Below are 22,542 nucleotides of genomic sequence, written 5' to 3'. Positions count from 1 at the left end.
CCCAGGTTTGTCTCACCAATACAGTTCACAGATGTATGCCTGCTCTTCTTCTAAAGGTCATCACTGGAAACATGCAATCAGTTTCAATCAAAGACTGATGTCCAAAGAGAAGCTCCATAGTATCCTCCCTGCATGTCACACTTTATTAATGCAACCTTATTTATTTCATACTGCCAAGTTCCTTACCCTCATTTCCACTTCAGTCCTGATTTTTTTTTCTACTTAAAAAAAAAAAAAAAAAAAAAAAAAAAAAAACTTTTTCCTGTACTGATGACGAAAATTCTACATATGTGCTCTTAATTTATTACATGAATGATTATCTGTGATCATAAGATTGACTTTCAGAGTTGAAGACAACCTTGCCTTGACTTGAGTCAAGAGCACCCTGGAAAAGAAAGCTTAAGTCTCTTGCTGTGATTTGAATGGTGAAATAAATTGCCCTGGTTATTTATTTGGCACAAGCTTTTCCACATGTTTAAATGTTGTACTGAGGGACATGGTTTAGTGGGAGCTATTGGTGGTAGGTGGGCAATTGGATTGGATGATCTGGTAGGTCTTTTCCAACCTTGATGATTCTATGATTCTATAGGCTGTTGAAATATAAACACCATAGGGTCAGTGATGTAGACATGCCAAAACTTAGTGACTGAAGTAGCCTTTTCCTGTAGCCATGCTTTATTGGGGAGAATAATTACAGTGAAAAATGCCAAAGGATCTTACAGCCATATCTCTCAGATCCTCTTAACTCTAGTAAATTGTTAAGCAGGTTTTCAAATTGTGCTGTAGATTAAGTGTTAAATCTACTTATTGGCTTGATAATATTGTAATGAAAATCTACATTCTTCATAAGCTGATTTTAAACAGTCACTTTTCAAGTACTTGAGACAAACTGTTGGCTGTCACACTTGAGACTACTTGTATGTTCCTATTAGTCAGGCATTTCTTTTTTAATCTGTATTTGGAAAGTTAGTCTTGCAAATACTGTTATTATCTGTGATAGCGTTATAGTGCTCAGTGTTCCTTTGCAGACCTTCCAGGCAACTTCAATCTAATCTTCTTAGTAGTTGTTCCATAACAAAGGGTTGTGTGATGTAAATCACTGTGTATTTTCCCATCCTTTTTACGCTACTTGTACCATGTCTCGTCACAGCTCTTTTGCATCCTTCACATGTTGTTCAGTCTCCTTGTATGATTGTCAAATGTCTGTCCACATATTACTGTGATCAGTGGATTCCTTCAGTTTGTTGGCCTTCGTTATTATTCACAATCTACGATATGTCCTTTGGACAGATTTGGCATAGATTGCTGCTGTTTTTATCCACAGTAGTACTATCTCTTGCTGTTCAATGTTAAACTTCAGCTAGTTTATTTATCCACAGCTATATTCACAAGTTCCTTGTCTTACGTCATTACACAATTTTCAGCTGCTTTTTTTTCCCTATTTTTACATTAACAAATCTTTTCAGTCATGCAGACTATAGCTCCAGGTAGTCATTAGTTTGATCCTGTAAATGAAGAGTAGGTGCCTGTTATCAATTTGTTTTGAGGTTAGGACATTTGGGAAGAAGGTTCACGTGCAGATCAGGGTGGGTGTGCATCCAAGTCACCAATTGACTTAAATGTGGCTGCTCATTATGCTTTTTGCCTGACTCTTACACTCCACATTTACTGCCTACCTCACTATATAGCTTCTTATGCACTTTATCGTCTCATAATACAAGTGCTATTAGGAAAGTACTTGGGTTCTTTTTTTTTACAATCAGCAACTTGCAGCTGGATATCTGTTGCAGAGCATTCTTCGGTTGGGGTTTCAGTGGAAGAAATTTGAGTTCAGGGAAGATAGCTCTTTGGAAATTCTGCTGGAGCTTAACCAGTAACTAATGATTCACTCTTGCTGTTGCATTTGGGGCTGCTTGCAGTGATGTGAGTGCTCATAAGTGAAAATGATGTTTTTTCTACATGAAAATGGGGTAGCAGGTGTTTAGAACTCCTTGTTGTACAGACGGTCTTAACGTTTCAACTTCACCTTTTAAAGACCTACTAACTTTGAATTTATTACGCCATTCTGACCTAGAACACACAGGAAGTGCGTGTGTGTGTATATATCCTTAGGCATACACAGATATTGGAGCTTATGTTTGTTTAAGTTGGGACTCTGAAATTAATGGCCTTCTCAGTGACTAATGTACACAGTGACAGACGTGTAATAGATCATCCCAGCCTAAAATATTTCTGGCCTGAGTTTTCTGTAACTGAATTTAGTTATGGAAAGCTTTCTGCTTTTATCCCCTGGGATGAAGATTCCAACTAACAGAGGGTGAGAGAAGTGGTCTGCTTTCCCTGGGACACCTTCAAGGAGACTCATCCACGTGGGCCTGCCTTTTGCAACCTAGATGGCAGTGAAGTCAGGAGTGAATATTGGTTGTCTGAGAGCAAGAGAATCACTTGGCCAGTCACACAGAAACCAGCTTATTCTTCTTTCACAAGATTAACTCTTCATTTCCTTTGCTTTGAATAGGTATCAAGACAACAGCCGTGAGAAAAGGTGATGAATATGTCATAAATGGTGGTAAAATGTGGACTACATCTGGGTGCCAAGCAGACTGGATGTGCCTGCTGGCAAATACAAGTGAAGGGCATCCTCATCGAAATAAATCTCTCATATGTCTGCCGATGAATCTACCTGGTAATGACATGCAAATCTTTTCCTTCTGAGCTGATTTTATTGGTGCTTTTGTTTGTGCATGTTACAGGAAGGAAAGGTGTTTCAGATAAGAGACAACACCCATTAATGCTCTTTTAAATTAAGTGTTTCATTGTCATACAAAGACAACTCTGAAATGCATTTGTACTCGTGCTCCCACAGAAAAGGAAGAGAGTGAACAAATGAGAAGGAAATTGAATATTTTGCAGACTTCAGCTTGGGACTCCCAAACCAAATTATGTGGAAAATTCTTTTTGACCAAAATAAATCTAGAAAAGCTTTTCAGATGCATTAGCAGGGGAGTATTTCATAACATTTTCTGAGAATGGATAGATTAAGTTACTGCCAAGGAGAAAATTAATGCTTTAAAGAAATCATTAAAAATAGAGCCAATTTTTTTTTTTTTTTTTTTTTTTTTTTGAGAATAACAACATCCACAGAACTTTTATCTTGGTTTTCTGTTCAGAAAAGACTTGGAGATGCAGTCCTTGGAGAAACAGTCCTCAAAATAACGTATTTTCAATTTTCTATCCATTGAAATTTAATTTTGAGCAGTTATTACCTTTCAAAGGTTTCAAATAATTTTTGTTCCTACACATTCCTAAAGAATCCAGAACAAAACTTTCATTGAATTAAACAAATTCTCTCTGTTTTAAAAAAAGTCCTGGTGATTTTTAGGAAGTTCAAATCTTTAAACTGGCATTGCAGGTATGATGATGGTGGTAAGAAAACATTCGAATGTGTGGCATTTTTGTTCATTCAATTTGCAGTATTTTATTGTGAAATGTATCATTATCAGCTTTTAATGTGTAGAAAAAGCACAATGGCAGTGAAGCAAATATCCATGTGTTGATTTCTGGGTTCAGACTGAGAATGAAATTCTAGGTCTCCAGTGTTACAAAAGACAGTGGTGGGACATCTTAAGAAAACTTCTTATAAGTGAATTTAAATATGGAGTAAGTCAGAGTAAGCAAATTGCTTTAGGACGAAGCTAGTGGGTTGTGACTTTCTAAACCACTTTTCATGCAAAGCTGGCTTGGAATGTGAACGGGAGGTTGATCTGAGCTGATTCACTTGTTGACTTTTTGCCTTATCAATAAGTGATCAATGAATGTGGTAACTCGCAGCCAGAATCTCCCTGAATTTCCAGATGACCTTACTTATCAGCCATCTGCATAAAGTCCTCATGATTTTTCATGAAAGAGTCAGAGTACATACGTGATACTGCTTCTCTGAATTCAATACCAACATACTGTTACAGGTGGATCAAATATTCAGAAATTGTCTTGGTTTTCAGGTACTTTACTTATTCCAGAAAGATGTGAGTTATTGTAGCTTTATGAGGTTTTTTTTTTAGATGCACTACCTATACACAGAGTTGCTTTACCTTGGGTAAACAGATTTTGAGGAGAAAAATTGGAAGTCAGCTGAAAGTAATGTTCAGAGATATAGAAATCATCAGAAATGAAATCTGGGTGGGATACGAAGAGGAAAAGTATGAACAAGGCTGCCAGTTGACACAGATGTGAGGAGGAAGCTCCAGCTGCTTTGATACATCCTAAGGATGTGTATCTGCCAAAGATCATTATCTTTAGAGGGCAACAGACCAAGACTGTACAGGAAGTGTCTGGATGACATCAGAAAGATGCACTATCATGCTTCTGTAGACATATGTATGACAACACTCAAGAGTGACCACAGTGGAGGACAAGCGTATTATGTCTGACTAACTGCTGCAGTCACCAGGATGTGTGGCAGGGGAAAGGCAAGGTTCAAGGCACAGAAGTAACTTGTTCCGTCCTTGCTGTTGGTAGGAGATAAGAGTCCCGTGTTTTTCATAAAAAACATAGTTGTTTCATACATACCATGATGTAAGGAAAAAAAAATCTGAAATGAATCATTAGCTTCAACAACTGGAAGTTACAGGAGATACAAAATGGGGTTAACTTCTAGTTGTAGGTTTGTGCAGTGTCTGTTGTGCGTTGAAGAAAATCATGGCCTAAATTTGACAAACATTGCTGAAAACCTCTCATAAAGGGAATTTGGGTAACTGGTATGGATTCACAATAGGTACTTGCATTAGGCAGGTAAATACTCCTCATACTAGCAAGTATGAACTCTTTTTCATGTGATGGAAAAGAGACTCTACCAAAGTATAAATTGTCCGTGTTAGGTATGTAGACAAATGGCTAGCAGCCCTCATCTGGGATGTAGTTGTGCACTGGTTTCTCCTGTGGGTCATGAGATAGCACTTAGTAGATTGCACAGAGGATAATAAAGAAGAGAACATCCAGGAAAGGGGGAAAGAGCATGTTTCTCAAATTGCAATTTAAAATGTCTCTTTCTATTCGTAACAGCACTAAATGTTGGCAGGAGAGAATGACTACTTTCTGTTAAGACAGACTAAAAGAAATAAAAAAAAAGATTGTCAGAAGGCTGGAGAAGTGAGAGAAAATCAAAGACACTTAGAAAGAACTGTCCCAGGAAGAGACAGAGCAATCCATTTCAGTCATACTGGTACAAGAAGCACAAATAGGTTTGTTAGAGTGATTTTTTGGGAAGGCAAGCACTTGGCCTTGAAATGTGTGTTTTCAGATAGCCTGTGATTTATTTAATACAGACATGTTCTGGGGATTATTTGGACAGACGATTGCTGCTGCTGCTGGTAATTTTTATTATATAGTACTTTTGAAGAGAATGAAAATAATTAATTAAAGGAACAAAGTGTCCATTTCATAGGTAGAGAGATGATTTTATGTTGGTGTCTTTGAGGAGAAAATGTAAAGCATGTGCTAGCAACAGAGAGGGTGCTACATGGGTTTGATGAAGCTTGGCTTCCATCTGAAGGAGATTCATGAAATAATCTAACAGCAAGTGAAACTGGGAAGGCACAACAAACAAGAAATGCTGCTGGATTCAGGAAGGATGGACACACAATCCAATTGGTAAGAAGTGTGAGTGGAAGTTGTTAATACATCTAAGTCCTCTAACCAAACCTGAGTTTCCTTCATGTATGAGTTTCCTTCAATAGCTGTTACCTTATGTGGGCATTGGGCAGCGCTGAGTTGGATTCATTTAGCAATACAGAGAACTGCCAGCAGTTGCACTTATTCCAGCAGAGTCTTTAATAAACATCCCAGTAACAAGAGCACTAATTGCATCTTCATAGGGCAGGGAGCATATGGCTGGAAGTGGACCAAAATATCTGAGACTCTCAAAGAAAGCAAGCAGTAATGTTCCAGCAGGAAAAGATGTTCCAGAAATCATTTTGGCCTGTAGATGGTTTCAGAGTGTGTTTGTGTAGCTCTGATTTTAATACAGGAACAAAGCTGCTTTGAAAACAGATGCTTTTCTGGCATGAGTAGATGCAAATTGCTGGGTAGTTTTCAGTGTGAGAGTCAAGGAGTTTTATAGAGCTGCCCTGATTTTCTTCCTCCATTGAACACCTATCAAAGCAAATATTCCTGACACATAATCTGTTTTTAGATTGGCCAATGGAGTTACCTTGGGCAGAAGGTGTGAAGTATATCTGGGCATTCTTCTGAGAGCAGGCTTGGCACTTTGAAATAGTGTCAGTATCTCATCTCTGCTTTGCTGAGAGATTAAACTTCCCATAATCTTATTCAGTGCTCCTGGAGAGAATGAATTTGAAATAAATGACTGCCAATTTCTTCTGCCTGGAAGACTAAAGGTCTCCTGTCAGTAGGAGCTGAGAGATCTGTTCTATTTCAGAAAGGGATGCTCAGTAGAAGTCATAGAGTCATAGAATGGCTTGGGTTGGAAGGGACTCAAGGATCATCAAGCTCCAAAACCCCTGTGGCTCCACGGCTGCCAACCTCCACGTTCTAGACCAGGCTGCCCAGGGCTCCATCCAGCCTGTCCTTGAACACTTGGAGGGACAGGGCATCCACAACCTGTCTGGGCAGCCTGTTCCAGCACCTCTCTACTCTCACAGTAAAGACCTTTCCCCTGATATCCAACCTAAATCTTACCTCCCTCAACTTAAAACCATTTCCCCTTGTCCTGCTGTTATCTGCTCTTTCAAAGAATTGATTCACCTTCTGTTTATAGGCTCTCTTTAGGTACTGAAATGCTGCAGTGAGGTTGCCCTGCAGCCTTCTTTTCTCCTGGCTGAACAAGCCCAGCTCTCTCAGCCTGTCTTTGTAGGGGAGGTGCTCCAGCCCTCTGATCATCTTTGCGACCCTTCTCTGGACCCTCTCCAGCAGCTCCCTGTCATTCTTGTATTGGGGGCCACAGACCTGGGCACCCAGGTGGAGCTCACGAGGACAGAGTAGAGAGGGACAATCACCTCCCTGTCCCTGATGGCCACCCCTCTTCTGATGGAGCCTAGGATACCATTTGCTTTCCGAGCTAAATGAACGCACTCAAGTCATGAAAGATAACAGGGTGCGAATATGTACAGAAGGACACCACAGCAGTTTGTGTGGTGAATAATTCCTACTAAGGCACTTCAGAGACCAGGAGAGGATTATAAAAAATAATAGGGGAAAAAAAAAAAAAAAGACCAGAATTTCACCCCACTACAAAACTGGTTAGAATACCATGTCTGTGGATAGTTAAATGTTTGCTTTCTTGCAGAAGGCACATATGTTGAAAGAATGTTTTTTTTTTCTACATATATTGATCTGGCAAATGTAGTTGACGCTCCCTGCAGAAATCCTTATATCTGATTGTTGGCTTCAGTTTACCATGAAGCATTGTTGATCTCTATGCGGAATTTTTGCATGTTAACTCCAGGAACACAAGGAGGTAAAGGTGGAAGATTTCAAGGGCTATAACTTAAAAATCAGTGGATGACTGTCTAACTGTCATGGTACTGTGGTAAGCCATGCTTGCATCTGAGCAAAAGCAAGGAAGAACCTGTGGGGGAAAGAAAAATCTTGATGGGGAAAAAAGACAACCAGGGAGGAGTACCTCTTGGTGGGAGTACATAGCTGAAGTCTTACGTGGCCAAACCTGAAGCAATTTTGAGATCTGAATGGAGATAACAACAAATTTTCCTACAGGAGTCATGTTCATCTTCAGTAGGCAGCTGCACATTGGGTCAGAGTCTGTGCCGTACAGGGAGGTCAGTGGAGAAGCAAGCCCTCTTCATAAAGGATGTCCATGTGGAAACTCAAACAAGTGAATCACGATCTTTGTAAACCTTTGCCTATTTAAATGGACTAGATAGTAATTACAGGCCATCATAAAATATATAGCCTTAACAAAACTTGTAGTTGATACAGAACTATTGGATGTTAGTGTTTATAAATTGGAGTCTAACCTTTTTATTACTAGGCACAAGTGAGATCATGTGATTATAAACTCTTCTGTAGGTACAAGAGAAGGTCAAAATAGGCTTGAAAGTGAAGGATAAATGTGGTGGAAAGAGAAAGAAGAGTATAGAAATTCTCTAGTAACAGTTCAACACAATTCTGCTGTCGTTATTAAATATTTTTTTGCTGTTTCACTGTAGTACAGGGACTCAGGAAATACTACTACATTGAATTTGAACACTTTATTGCAGTGCACAAAAAATCAAACATAACAGATAAATAAAGCACTTCATGCACGATTTGAAGATGTGCCTGAAGTGAGATTATTACTACTGGTAAATGATTATTATTTGGGGATATAATTAAAAGATCCTTAAGGTTGCGATTTCTGATTTTTCTAGTCAAATAACATCGAGAAAACTCTTAGAAATGGGATGTGATCTATTTTATTTTTGCCTCCCAGAATACTATAATGTTTTCCCAGAGATAGGTTTTGCTATATCCTTGCTGAACTTCACTTTTTAAAAACACTATTTTTATACATCTGGCTTTATCTTTCTTGTAGCCTTTCTAATACTCTTTTATTTTTTTTCTTCAGGCATTCACGTTACTAAGAAAATAGACAAACTGGGCATGAGGTCATCGGACACAGCTCAGATCTTTTTTGAAGACGTAAGAGTCCCTAGCAAAAACCTAATTGGTGAGGAAGGAATGGGTTTTACATATCAGATGTTGCAATTCCAAGAAGAGCGGCTGTGGGGAGTAGCCACTGGTAAGTCATCGGTTGTGCTGCAGGGGTCTGGCAGGGACACATGGGTCACCTTACTGCATGACTAATAGCACTTTCCTTTATTCTAAATTATGACCTCTGTTTCTGAAATGTTACAGCGTAGCTACAGACAATCTTCCCTTTCTACAGGAAAACTTGAAACACAAAGAAAATATTTTCTGAGGCAGAGGCTAGCAGAGGTTTTCTTCCTTTTCTCAGTGCATTCTGCTGATAAGAAAAAACAGCATCACGTTATGTCAGCTATAAATATAGTACAAAGGCTATCAAAATACAAACATGAAATAAGATTGTGACTTTTCCTCTAGTACAGTAAACTAGAATGTTTACCTTTACCCTAGATTGTAGAAAATGAATGTAGTGCTGTGTAAAGACAGTATTACAACTTTGTTTATGCATGTTTTACCTCAATATACACTGAATGTAACAGTGTAAAACCAAATGCTTTTCCCCAGAGTTCTGCTATCGTAGAATTTCTGTTATTCTAATTATTGGTATGTTATTGGCCATTCCCAAATCCATGTGTTTGAGATTCAAAGATTTTGGATATTTTAGATAACCGTATCCAAATTTTTCCCCTTGTCCCATGCATCTGCACATTTAACTTAACATAAATACTGTTTCATTTTAAAAAGATTGAAGATGTAAGAAGGTTATGTAAGTAACCTCTGTACCCTGTTAGTGCCTGTGTGTGGCTGAGGAATTGGCAATTGTACAAAGTGATATTTTGATTCAGTGACCAGATTAAAAAAAATGACTCCCTGTTGTGGACTGATCCCAGACCAAATAATTTGGAGCTCAGATGCTTAAAACATCTTTGGTTTGGGCAAAACCTCTTAGTTCAGCCTGAGACAAATAGTAAATATGAGGGTAGTTCTAGCAAAGAGCTGGAGGTCAGACCTGGATGTGATGATGCTGCAGACACTAGCAAGGAGTCCTGTACTGGCCCTGCTTTTGCACACTGTTCAGGACATTTATGGGATGGGAGTGAAGCTGTGTTCCAATCCATGCAATAGGAACTCTTTATGCGTATTATTAAAAGCATAAATTGGGGTTTGCTGTAACAAGGGCTGTGCTATAACCGAGGGCTCCATGGTGTTTTGAAAGCAGTCAGGCTCTCTTCTTTTACTTGGTTGTAAAAGGTGAATATTCCCTGTTTCACCACTTCTCGATGTTGTTTTTCTGTTGTTATTGTCGTTTTTCCTCCCCGTGTTTAATTTGGGCTGATTCCAGATCTTTAGGCATCACCTGCAAACAGCCACCGCAGGCACACAGATCAGCTCTCTGGTACCGCTGCAATGGCCTCTGCAGGCCGGGCCATCTCAGGTCTGCACCACTGTGCTGCACGCCTGGCGCCTGTGCCAAGGCCACTTGCTCAGAACAGCTGTGGTTCTAGCTTGGATGCTGTATGCCCAGGTGTGTGCTCAGATAGTGATCATGGAGATCTACAGGATTCCAGCTGGAAGGGGCAGTTTTTCTGCAGATGTATTTTCTGTCTCATTTGTCTATAAGCGTCATCCTAAAAAGAAATCTTTCACTATTTAATGACAGTGCTATTAAACAGCAGTTACTGCTCCACCTTAGGAGAACTTAGAACAGTTTTGCACACTGAAATCTTGTCAAGATTTGTTTTGATTTATACAGTTCTGCACCTTGTGCTCTTCTTACCTTTGGTGACTGCATTTGACCACTCCCCATTTGCATGACTGGTAGCGTAAGTACTGCCTCACCAAAGGAATATGAAAGAGTTCTCCTCCAAGCAAAAAGAACACTGCCTGAAAGATTGCTTTCTGAAATGTAGCCAAGATATATGTGGACTGTATGGACTTAATTATGCACTTTTATGCTCAGTTTGGAGGTTAAGCTAAAACAATGAGAAGCTCTAGGCTGCAGAGACATTCTCCAGGCAGCAGAGCGGCCAGCAGCATTAGTCATGTTCCAGGCAGAGTGACGAGTAGTGACAGCATCAAAACACAAAGTCCAGCAGGTGAGATCACTCATGTCTGAAACCACCAGCAGCTTGGTACTGTCCAGCTTTGCACAACAGCCTGGCAACCAGCACAGTCTTTCAGGAAGTGGGACAGCAGGTCTCAATTCTCCTTTTTTCCAGAATGATGATGAACAATCTGGGAAGGGAATCTTTGGTCCCTGCTGCGACCAAGAGAGATGGAGCTCCATCCCACAGTGTCTTTGCTAGGAGGGAACCAGGACTTACTGTTCCCCAAGTTGATTTTGCATTTATCCACAGACAATCTGATGTAAAATGGGTGAAGAGCTCTGGGAGTGAGGACAAAGCCCACCTCTTGTGTCAAATTGCAAATTTCAGAGATAATCAGTTGTGGTAAATGAGAGAAAAAGTGTTCATCAGAGCCGGTTGCCTGATGAATGTGGTTTGTTACACCACAACTTTACAGGCATTGCAAGCTTTCAGTCCTGCAGATAGTTTTACAACCACAAGCATTTTGCTGAAGGCTCTGATATTTCCAGACTATGTGCATGCCTTCAGTAATTTTGTATTTAGGTCGGCACATGTTCATTCTTTTCTGGCCCTCAGATGGACGTTTCTTCTCATTCTCTATTCATGGCTATTCATATGACAATAAAAAGCATTGGTTGCGTTCAAGCACTTGAGGGACTGATCCTGGCATGCTTGCTTTGATTGCTCCCTAAAATTTGGCAGAGGCAGTTTACTGCAATTCTTTTTTTTCTTTCTTCGTTGTTGTCACTTTGGAGAGTTGTTTTTATAAAATATTTTAGTATAAAATATAGCATGAAATATAATGTGCTTCAGTCTTATTAGTTATCTTCCTCATGGCCAAATATTAGAATGTGTGTGGGGTGTTTCCTTCCCTCTCTTTTTTTTTAAACTTTTAAAATAAATTTTCAGGGAAACAAATTTAAAACATAAATGGAAAATGAATTACCTGTAAGGCTTTCTATTTTTATCAAGTTTTTCAAGAATGTTACTTTGCAAAACTGGGTCACAAGTGCGATCTTTTCTTCCAAGTGGCACATTGTCGGAGGTGTTGGTAAAAGTCACGGTGTTTCCTGCTTCATTGAGGAGGATGAGCTGCCACGTATCTGCCCCATGTTGTGACACTCAGCAAACACCGTCACTTTGAGGACCTGTCACAGCGACCACAGGAAGGGAATATCACTATGGTGAAAAAGCAAACAGTTTTCTTGTGAATTGCTTAACTTGGAGGAAAAGAGGGAGTTCAGTGAGTGTATGAGAGAGCAGAATGGCACTTCTCTAATGAATTCTCTCTGCTCCTATAGCCTCAGTTTTATGAGCACCATTGAGTCACGGCCAGTAAGCAGCATGACAGATCATTTTGCATGGACAACCAGCGTCTGTAAGAGACAGATGTTCAGCTTGGAGCTTGCTCTACACCAGAGAGGGATCAGCAGTTGCCTGAGAAAAATGTATTCATTTTGTTCTGCATTGGGTGGAGACATAACAAATCGAAGTGTGTTTCTAACGACCAAAAGTTTCAAGTAGGGTAACAGAAATTGAATGGAAGTAGGAGGAAAAGATTGACAGCTGCAGAACGACTGTGAGTGCTTTCACAATGCTCCACTGCCTGCTAGACCACACAGTCCCTGTCTTGGGGAGATGTTCCTTGCATGTGCTGTCAGCACAAACCCTTGGGACCAAGTTTGCCCGAGGATGTGAAGAATACTGTATGACAAAAGAGAAAACAAATGCATGCGAACAGATGAAAGTTCAGAGAGAAAATAGGTTCCACTGTTGACAGCGGCATTTCTTTGTACTTACTGGTAAAGTATTGTGAGCTGTTACATTGTAAGGAGTTGCTGTCAGTCCTGATTATTCATTACACGCTGCCTTGCTTTAGTGTTTGCTTCACAGTCGATCTTTGCCATTTTAGAGCTATGCTGATAGCTCTAAATACCTGTCCTGAGGAAATCTCTCTTTAATTTTTTTGCAGTTTGGTTTACCTCCCAGCAGCTCAGGCTCAGCTGTATGCTGCCCAGCTTGGGGTAAGGAACAAGAGGTGCTAAGACACTTCTTGCTCTTTCTGTAGCATTTCTGCAGCTGAAGACCACAGCAAGCAAAAAAGCTATTAGTGTCTTACATTTTACGGTATTGTTTTATCATCCTTTAAGAAAACAGGGGTGTTCCTTCCATACAAGAAACATACCTGAAAAGAGCAATTAGTTCCTGTCCAGAAAACAAATGTTAGAGCAGCAGCGTAGAATTAGCACAGAAGAAATCAAGATATTTTTAAAAGTATGTTTTGGCAAAATAAGTATTCAGGCTAGGTTTTTTTTAAGGAGGGGAAAATATTAAAGGAATAAGAAAAGCTAATCACCTTATGCAACGTGGTGGGGACAGGATGCAAAAAGCAATGCTCTGTGGAGGAGCTGATGAAAGATGGCGGTGAGGGGCTGATGGTGGGAGCCCAAGGCTGCATATAAGAACAGTGTAGGGATAATGTGTGAGAGCAGTATAGGGATGAAGTTTTAGGTAGAAGTGTTTTTGAAATTCATGCAGAATGGAGTACTGAAGCACACCATCCTCCTGTGAGGAAGTTGCATGTAGAGCCAGGGCAGGTGGGGAAAGGGATTTTATAGTACTACAAGGCTTGGTTAAATTTTATATTGCATTTTGTATTCATATTTTTGTGTCTCAGGTTCTAAATGAGGGTGAATGTAAATTGATTATTTTCAAAAGAGACAATGCAACACTTCTCATAACAATGTATTTGTGAGCTCATTCCACTCTTACCCTCCCTACTGTTAGTCACAATTACATGGGCCCACATTTTCCAAACCAAATTCCCCACAAATTCAGCAGCTGTTGTTATCCGAGCTAAGCTGCAAGAGACTGAGCCCATCCCTTCACTGACTGCTGGTTTGCCTTTTAAAATGTCTCTCTTTTCTTGTTTAAAACAGGGTTGCACTAAGGTAACTAAAAAAAAATTGCAGCAAACTAATTCTCTTACTTCAGAGTAGTTTCTCCCATTTCTGACCTGTCTTCAGGCAGTGTACTCTCTTGATTCTGTTTTCATTAGAAGCACAGCTCAGGATTCACTCAAAGTTGCTATGAAGATTCATACTTTTTCCCTTCATTCTTTGTTGAGATTAGATCACAGAATGCAGTCGTATTCTGTTCATGTTCTGTGATCTCTGAATATGTTTCTGCCTGCTCCCTGAAAGCTTTCTTGAATTTCCATTTCTACCATTGCTCAGTGTGCACACTGTCTGCCTTCAGATTTTCTTTTGGGATTGTATCTGCTCTTCAGGACACAGGTAGCATGGAAAGCAGGAGTTGCCACAAGGTTGTGATAAAAGCTCCAAATGATGTATGAAGGATAAGGATTACATACGTCACACTGTGCTCTCTCTGACTTTGCTGCACTCCTCACACCTCCTTTCACTTTCGTCTGAGTTTGGGGCTCAGGTTTAACGAGGATAAGAAATCTGTCATCAAGGTACAAGGGAATGCCAGTTTTAAGAGTTGAAACTACACCCCAGACTGAGCATAGGGAGTGATTTACTTTAGAAAAAATAACATTTTGAAAAATGTTTGTATTGAAAGAAAACTAATGCCATTTTCAACAAGAAGAAAATGAAACTGGTTTGCATTAAGAGAAGCGTGACCAGCAGGTCCAGGGAGGTGATTCTGCCGCTCTACTTTGCTCTTGTGAGACCTCCACTTGGAGTACTGCATCCAGTCCTGGGGCTCCCAACACAAGAAGGACATGAGTTGTTGGAGCAGGTCCAGTGAAGGACCATAAAGATGAACAGAAGGCTGGAGCACCTCCCCTGTAGGGTCAGACTGGGAGAGCTGGAGCTTTTCAGCCTAGAGAAGAGAAGGCTCCAGGGGAACTTATAGCTGCTTTCCAGTACCTGAAGGAGGCCTACAGGAAAGCTGGGGATAGATCTTTTATAAGGGCATGTAACAACAGAACAAGGGGAAATGGCTTTAAACTGGAAGAGATTTAGACTAGATACTAGGAAGGAATTATTTACTGTGAGGGTGGTGAGACACTGGAACAGGTTGCCCAGTAAGGTTGTGGATGTCTCCTCCCTGGAAGTATTCAAGGTCGGGCTGGATGGGGCTTTGAGCAACCTGGTGTCCCTGCCTATAGCAGGGAGTTGGAATTAGATGATCTTAGGTCCCTGCCAACCCAAACCATTTTGTGATCTGAAGAAAACAATGTCTTTTTCTGTGTTTTGATTCTTAAAGTCTTGACACCACTGGAAACTATAATACAAGAAACCATTGACTACACTCGCCAGCGGAAAGTGTTTGGTCAGTCCGTGCTGCAGAACCAGGCCGTACATTTCCGCCTGGCAGAGCTGGCAACCGAAGTGGAGCTGCTTCGCTCGCTGCTGTACCGTACCATTGGTGAGTTCCCATGTCTGCCTCCTCAGATGTGCTTTTTGCAATGCCAAGAACAGTGTCAAGCTGAAGGAATACGGGGAGATGGTTGCCAGACTGTGGTCAGTGACCGTATGTATGTAATCTTTTTTCCTTTTTAGCTCTCTATGTGGAAGGCAATGATGTGACCAAATTTGCTTCCATGGCTAAGCTAAAGGCAGGTCGCCTGGCCCGTGAAGTCACTGACAGCTGCCTCCAGTTTTGGGGAGGAATGGGATTCACCAGTGAGGTTCTGGTGAGCAGATTTTACAGGTAAGCAAGTAAATGGTGAAACCAGGATGTTTCTTTACTCAGATTTGTCCTCTTAGATATTCTGCTAAAAGATCACTCAATCAAAGGGCCAGCAGTCCCTGGCTTACATGAATAGTATTGTTCCACAGAACAGCGTGTCACTGATTTATATTAGGGCTCAGACTGCAGTCGTTGACCACACCATGCAAGTGCTGGCTGTTCTTTTGCCAAATGTTAGTCATATTATAACAATGTGGTTTGAACTACCCACAGGTTAGCTTGAATTTCAGGTAAAGGAAATAAAGTCTGTGTTTTCCCTAGTGAATCTCTGGCACCTGCCAGGCAATTGGACTAGGAAAAAAAGGCAAAGCCTATGAATGAGATTTTCTTTTTTCTTTTGCTCTTTTCTTGTAATCTTGATTACAGGAAGAGAGCTAAAATAAAACAGCAGTAGTTTTCCTAACTGTGAGGGACCACTGAAAATCAGTTTCATTTTTTTCTTCACACCTTCACTCTGAATATGTGTTTGAAAGTGGAGTTCAGCATTGGGCTCCTGCAGTAAGCTTCACTCCACGAAGAGATGCAACTGGCCCTGCCTACAGGCCTGTGGTAGTCATTCCTGATAGCAGTCTCCATGTAATTAGTCATACCAGGTACCATGTGAGACATCTGAGAGCTGTGACTGCTTCCAGCAAGTCATTAGATCATTAAAACAGTCTTTTTGTAAAGGCCCATGCTAGGCCTTTTAAATTTTGCAGTGTATCTACTTCTATGGCAAAATTCCCTCAAAGCAAACTATTTTTCTGGCTGCTGTTAAGAAAATTCTGGCCCCATCCAATATTGAGCCAGGGGACCAAGATGGAACTTAATTTTTCTTCCAAAAGTAGATTTCAGTTCAGCCCTTGTAACAAAATACCTCATTAATGGTTGGCGAAGTAGTGGTTCTGTTGGTAAATGCTGTATTTGTGTAAAGTGAGAAAAGATCATGTTAAATAAACCAGTAAAAAGCTTAATGCTTTATAATAGATTGTTTTTTTTAATATATGTGTGTATATATATATATATATATATATATTTTTTTTTTTTTTTTTTGGAGTAATGAGGGCTATTTGAAAGAAGTAGAAACAGCATGTGAAAGAGTGATGTAAACTTATCAGTGACTTCATGTCAAGTCTCTTCTGTTGAAACCAGTACAGAAGAGAGAAGAGGCATACCTTCTGCTGTAACAGGGTAACAGGGTCTAACAGCATAGGTAATACAGACACTTTCTCTTCCAGCAAATGGAGCAGCTAAACTCTCTGTTCTTGAGTGTGCCTTTCTGCAGTGACCACCCTGCCATCAATGGCAGAGTAGCAACACAGTAGGAGTTACTCTTTCTGCCTTTAAGAGCATTTTATGAACATGGAATGCCTTTGTGGTAAATCAGAGACTTTTTCAACTCGTGGATTCCTGAAAGGTACAGTCTGCTGTATGGTGGTGGTTTCAAGCCAGTTGTCAGTAGGAAGTTTTTTCTTATTTGCCTTTGTCATCACCTCTTTATTAGTAGCAAGTGGTCCTCAGTGAAGCAGATGCTGAAAGCTACTGTGGTAGGCACTTTGAATATAATGAATGCTTGTCTCAAAGCACTTGCCACCAATGTAGTCATGTATAGACACTAAGTCATGTACGTTTGCATGGCTTTGACTTGTCTTTAGATTTCCTACCCCAGGCAGGTTTTTTCCATGTGAATTGCAGAACAGTTTCTAAGCACCTCAGTACAGTCACATTTTCCCTGAGAAGAAATCCAGACTATTTCCTATTAGTATCAACTGTGTCTGCTGGCTAAAGAAATGTATCTTTCTGCTTCTAAAAAAAAAACACTTATAAATAAGGCCAAAAGTAGCGTGATACTTACACCCTAACATTTTCTGTGAATCAGTAAAATTCCCTCATTGAGTAACCATAAGCACCAGGGAGAAGTAGAGTACTACCTAAATAAACAATTACAGGTTCAAGTTAGAATCCTGTTAATCTGTAACAATAAGCAAAGCAGCAACTTTCCTAAAGCCGTTGTGTTTTTTGTACAGCAGTCTGAGTAACCACTCACGTCACTGTGATATTTGTAAAGCAGCACGCAGGGCTTACAATAACTGCACAGCATGACTGCCTGTCATAATGTACAAGGATTTTTGCTGCACAATACTAACTAAAGTTCCAAGGAAATGTTAGTCTCTAACACGTCAGGCTGTTAATCCTCAAATACTGCACAGCATAATGCAGGGTTAGTGCATTAAGTCTTTGAATTTTGGTCATTGGTGTTACTGGGGAGATACTAAACAGACCCAGCACAACAGCCTGCCAAAAGGCTTTATTCACAGCAGTCAGTTTTAGTAGCTAATAGTTTGCAGATCAAGTGTCTTTTTTAAGTATTGTATTCTTAAAAGGCGTAGCCGAAGGTACCTGTTTAACCATGTAGGAGCCTATACTGGGCTGATTTAATGTACTTAAATGTTTCATTTTCAGTTGTAGGGATTCTGAGAAGGAGAATGAGTTGGAGAAGATGGAACTGAGCCCAAAGACCAAAAGTTTAATAGAAACACATAAATTAGAAAATGAAGCCTAGGATCTCCACTCTTCAGCTTACTAGTATGATTCTGGAGAAGAGAGACAGACTGGAGTTGTGTTTGTCTGCTTTTCTCTCTCTGACATCAAATGCCTCAAAGATCCCATGTCTTAGGAAAAATCAGTTATTGAACAAAGTTCCCATCTATATGAAAGCCCAGGCTGAGGTAGACCAGGGAGAGGGAAAAATTCAGAAGCAAGTTTGTTGCAAGTTTTCAGATTTCAAAACTTCTTATAAAAAAATTCAGTTAGTGAATATTTCAGTAGTAATTGAATCATAGAATTGTAGAACGGCCTGAGTTGAAAGGGGCCTTAATGATCATCAAGTTTCCACCCCCCTGCTACATGCAGGGTCATCAACCACTAGACCAGGTTGTCCAGAGCTGCATCCAGCCTGGTCTTGAATGCCTCCAGGGATGGGGCATCCACAGCCTCCTTGGGCAACCTGTTCCAGTGTGTCAGCACCCAGTGTAACTTCAAACACTTCTGTTGAAGTAGGAAAAGCTTGTTGACTTTAAAAAGTGGGGATTTTTGTTTGTTTGTTTATTTGTCTTTTCCCCAACCTTAATGAGTCTGTGATTCTATTATAATTTTAAAGTATTAAACAATGTCTGCAGTGGCTGTCAGTTCTTACAGGTTTTACTCTTGTGGGGACAATGAGGAGAATACTGATTTTTTTCCTTGGTGCACTGTGAAAGACTCAAGAAAGCAATACTAAAAATTCTTGATGGATTGTTCAAGTGGAATAAATAAAGCATACATAGCTGCAGAAGAAATGATTTCTTTCTCCATCTGCCATCTAGGTATTGCAAGTCTTATTTGTAATTAAGGATGGCTAAAATCTAACTATAGAGTATCTCTGAATAAGGAATGAATACATTTCCTTCTAAATTATTTTTCTATTTATATCTTCCCCAAATTAAAAAAAAAAAAAATTGCAATATTTTAATTAGTTTCATTCATTATTTTATCTATTTTTTCATTCTTTATAAAGCATGTCTAAACTAGAATGAGCCCAGTTCATTGGTTTATTCTTTAGTCAGTCTGTGTAATTATCACAGTTTGTGTGAAACAATCCAAAGCCCATCCATGTGTGCTGACAAAAAAATCTACTTTGCAGTCAGCAGCTAACTGTTGGGGCAAGAATAATAACTACTGCTCAGTGATCCGTGAAAACAAATACGTGTTTTCAAGCTTTTTCTACACAGCTCTTGTAAGAGTCTGAAGATGGAAGAGATCACACGATATTAAACTTGGGGATACATCTGTAAATTTTGTGGAGAAAAATCTTGCCAGAAGTGCAATTTTAACATAATGGTGAGGGGGAAAAAAAAGCTGTTGACCCTTTGAATCAAGTGTAATTTGTGCTGGCAGGAAGCACCATTAAAATAGCCTTCTTGGAATCAGTGATGCTCTGAATCACATAGATCTTAAGGATTTGGCAAGGTGCAGTACCAGTGCTTTCCTAGCAAAGCAGGGAGCAGCATCCCTGAGGGAATAACTGCTATGAAGTCAGGCTGACAGGGAAAATAGAACGAAAGTAACCAAAACCCCTGCTCTCAAGAGTGCTCACTTTTTCACATAAAAATGGCAGTGATAACTCCCACAGCCTCAGCTAAAAAAGGGAAAGAAAAAGACTTATTTTATTTTCTCAGAGCTTCAAGTTATGTGAAGACATCTGCACTGACGATCCTGCAGGTTTGTTCAGGAGTTTTGAGCAGTAAGAACTACTTAGATCCTATTGTTATATGGCTTTCAAGAGGAAAATGTAATTCAGACGCCCCCCTCAGTGGGCAAAGCCTCTTAGCTGCAGGCAGTAAATGGTGGTAGGACACACAACTGCAACACACTCTACAGTTTTATTGGCTTGGTGCTAGACATAGATTTTGTGTGCAGTGGTAGTTGCAGCCTTAGTGCCTGTGAAGCATGTTACAAATGCAAAAGCTGCCCTTGTGTTCACTGTGAGATCAATTGGTACCTGTCCTTCATTTTCCCAGCCTGAAAAACAGCCCTGGTGATGAGCACAGCTTGGTTTGTGCTAACACCAGCCAAAAATGAAAATTAAAACTGAGCAACTGCACCAAGACTTTGCTACTTAGTAAGACACTCAGGCTGTAAATTAGAGGGTCCCTCGCATTTCTGCAGGAGGTTCTATGTTAGCTAACTGTGAAAATAGAAAACTTCATTTGGTGATGTGGAGGGTCCTTTCTGTCCTGTTTGCCTACTAACTATAAAGTATTAGTAATATGGATTGAGGTTGGTAGGCGGCAAGGGCTCCTCACCCTCCCTCGTAAGTTTTTTAAGTCAGCATTGAAGAAATGGTTATTTTTTTCATCCATCAAAAAATGGATTTTTTTTTCAGATGCGTGGGATGCCTCGATATGAGAGGAAACTCCCTGTGCGGAGCATTGCGGTTTGGGTTTGTTCGGGTTCTTTTGTGTTGAGGGGCAGTGAATGCAATGGTTATCTTTTCCCCAGGCAAATTGCTTTGGCCTTCTGATCCTTCCAGTCTCCAAGGAAAACAGCATTCAACATTATCTCTTAAAATTACACCTCTTGTACCTGTTGAGTGCATTTGGGACTGGTTCCTTACTGTCCTTGATAGGAGTGATGCCACTGCATATCAGTGCTCATCTCCCCAGAGTTCCAGGTAGTTGAGGGGCTGCAGTTCTGCACTGGAGGCCACAGAATGCAATGTGGGAATCAGAAAGCAAGGTGTTGCTGTTCAAAAGCATTCCAGGGGCAGCCTGCCTAACACCATATCAGTCTAATATTTATATATATTAAAATATTTATATACTGTGTTAATATATCACTGATATTAACAATCAAACTATTTACTTATAATGGCTTATATGCAAGTTTACTATATAATCTTCCACAGCATTCTCACAGTATTCCTGGGAGGACAGTTTGTCCCGTGGTTTTGTTATATTAAAAGCAAGTCTTATTTTTAGAAGGAGGACTAGTAGATTAACAGCATTTGAATCCTTTCTCACCTCAGTCCTTCTAAACCAGGTAATATCTTCTGTCCTATCTCACAGGAGAGAGATCAACATTAGTTGATGCCTACAGTTTGTTTCTGGAGGAAATATTCCTCAACACAGAGACAAAAATACAATCACCAGCAATTCTGAAGGACAGACTGACAGACACGCACACACACCCACTCAAGTGAAATACTCCTCTTTTTAAAAGCATTTGCATAATGGCTATCTAATAATTTGAAATATCTGTTATACAATGCCAAAGCTGGATCTCACCACTGCCTATTTATAACTTCATATAAACAAGCCACAAGTCTGAGATTTCTGCTGCAAATGGAAGATTTTTATCTGCACCACAGAGTAGTTTTGTGGAGGCATTGTCAGAGGCTTTCTGGCTTCAGAAAGCAGCACCAAAGCACAAAGAAGAAGTAACCTACCATTGTTCCAATTCCGTTGCCTTCCACAAAACTTGTATGAAGGTGTGAAATTTTCATGCTATTGAATTAAGAAGAGGCAGTTTAGCAGAACTGTTTTTCATTCATTTTTTCCTCTTCCCCAAAGAGGAACAGAAACTTGCTCAGAAAATTGCTTGAAGTGCAGTAGTTAGCATTCTAGCTAGCCAAGGGAATTGAAGCAATACTGCGAAGGATGATTTAGCAATATAAATGGTGGGTTTTAACTAAGTCGAGTTAGAAAGATCATATCAAAAGTAAATAAGCTTGGAGCAGCTGTTCATTTCTAAATCAGAGAAACTAATGCATGTTTAAACTACAGTTGTGCTAGATATTCATAGAGCCATTAGGGAGACCAGGGTGCTTTTTTTGGTTGAAGAACACACTATATAAAAAAAGTACCTTCTCCATGCAGTTCTGCAGTAGCTATGTATTGATTGACTAATACTTCTTTTACCAGAGACAAGCAAACTTAAATGCTTCAGCATGTTTTGCTGTTGCCCCCTAAAATCTTCTTCGTCTCCTACAATTCATAGAATCATAGAATTGCTCAGGCTGGAAATGGCCTTAAAGATAATCGAGTCCAACCACAACCTAACCATAGCACCCTAACTCTAACAGCCCACTGCTAAATCATGTCCCTGAGCACCACATCCAAACGGTTTTTAAACACATCCGGGGATGGCGATCAGCCACCTCCCTGGGGAGCCAATTCCAGTGCTTAACAACCCTTTCTGTGAAAAAGTTTCTCCTGAAAATTGTTGAATGATAGCAACATACAGCTTTGGCAGAGGAGCAGTAGCAACATTGCAGGACCTATCACAGACTGACTCACGAGGAGGAGGCAGTGGATGTGGCATTCTGCAGCCAGCTGGCAGATATTCGGAGCACAGGTAACTAGGAAGAGCCAGCTGACACTTTTACATGGCAGGCCAGGGATGGGACCTATCCAGCAGTCTCCATGGAAGCTGCAGGAGCTCTGGCCAGGCTTACATGGGCATTTGTATACTAGGAGAAATTGTAGCTTACTTGAAGAGTAAAAATACAGTGTTCTGCCAAGTTAAGGTTACTTTTGAAAGAATGTAACCACTG

General features: G+C 40.2%; 1 protein-coding gene and 1 long non-coding RNA gene across 3 annotated transcripts in view; one reads left to right on the top strand and one right to left on the bottom strand.

Annotated features, from left to right (window-relative positions):
- LOC122159336 (probable acyl-CoA dehydrogenase 6) overlaps positions 1-22,542 on the top strand; it is a 79,517-nt gene that overhangs the window by 55,770 nt on the left and 1,205 nt on the right. Inside the window, exons 5-8 of the mRNA XM_042816826.1 lie at positions 2,519-2,686; positions 8,582-8,755; positions 14,985-15,146; positions 15,281-15,431. Of these exons, the coding sequence (XP_042672760.1) occupies positions 2,519-2,686; positions 8,582-8,755; positions 14,985-15,146; positions 15,281-15,431 (655 nt within the window). The remainder of the gene's footprint in view (positions 1-2,518; positions 2,687-8,581; positions 8,756-14,984; positions 15,147-15,280; positions 15,432-22,542) is intronic.
- LOC122159338 lies at positions 8,211-22,100 on the bottom strand. Of its 2 annotated transcripts, none has more exons than XR_006168447.1 (2): positions 21,011-22,100; positions 8,211-11,896 (listed from the first exon to the last, which is right to left on the bottom strand). It is a non-coding gene; the product is annotated as an uncharacterized LOC122159338 (long non-coding RNA). The 2 variants fall into 2 exon arrangements; XR_006168446.1 differs by lacking the exon at positions 21,011-22,100 and adding an exon at positions 13,105-14,421.

The sequence above is a fragment of the Centrocercus urophasianus genome, unplaced genomic scaffold, assembly GCF_019232065.1.
Source record: "Centrocercus urophasianus isolate 14NV4802_14NV808 unplaced genomic scaffold, USGS_Curo_1.0 seq_16, whole genome shotgun sequence".
Lineage (NCBI taxonomy): Eukaryota > Metazoa > Chordata > Aves > Galliformes > Phasianidae > Centrocercus > Centrocercus urophasianus.
Note: the sequence above shows the minus strand (reverse complement) of the source record. Positions and strands in the feature narration are given on the sequence as shown.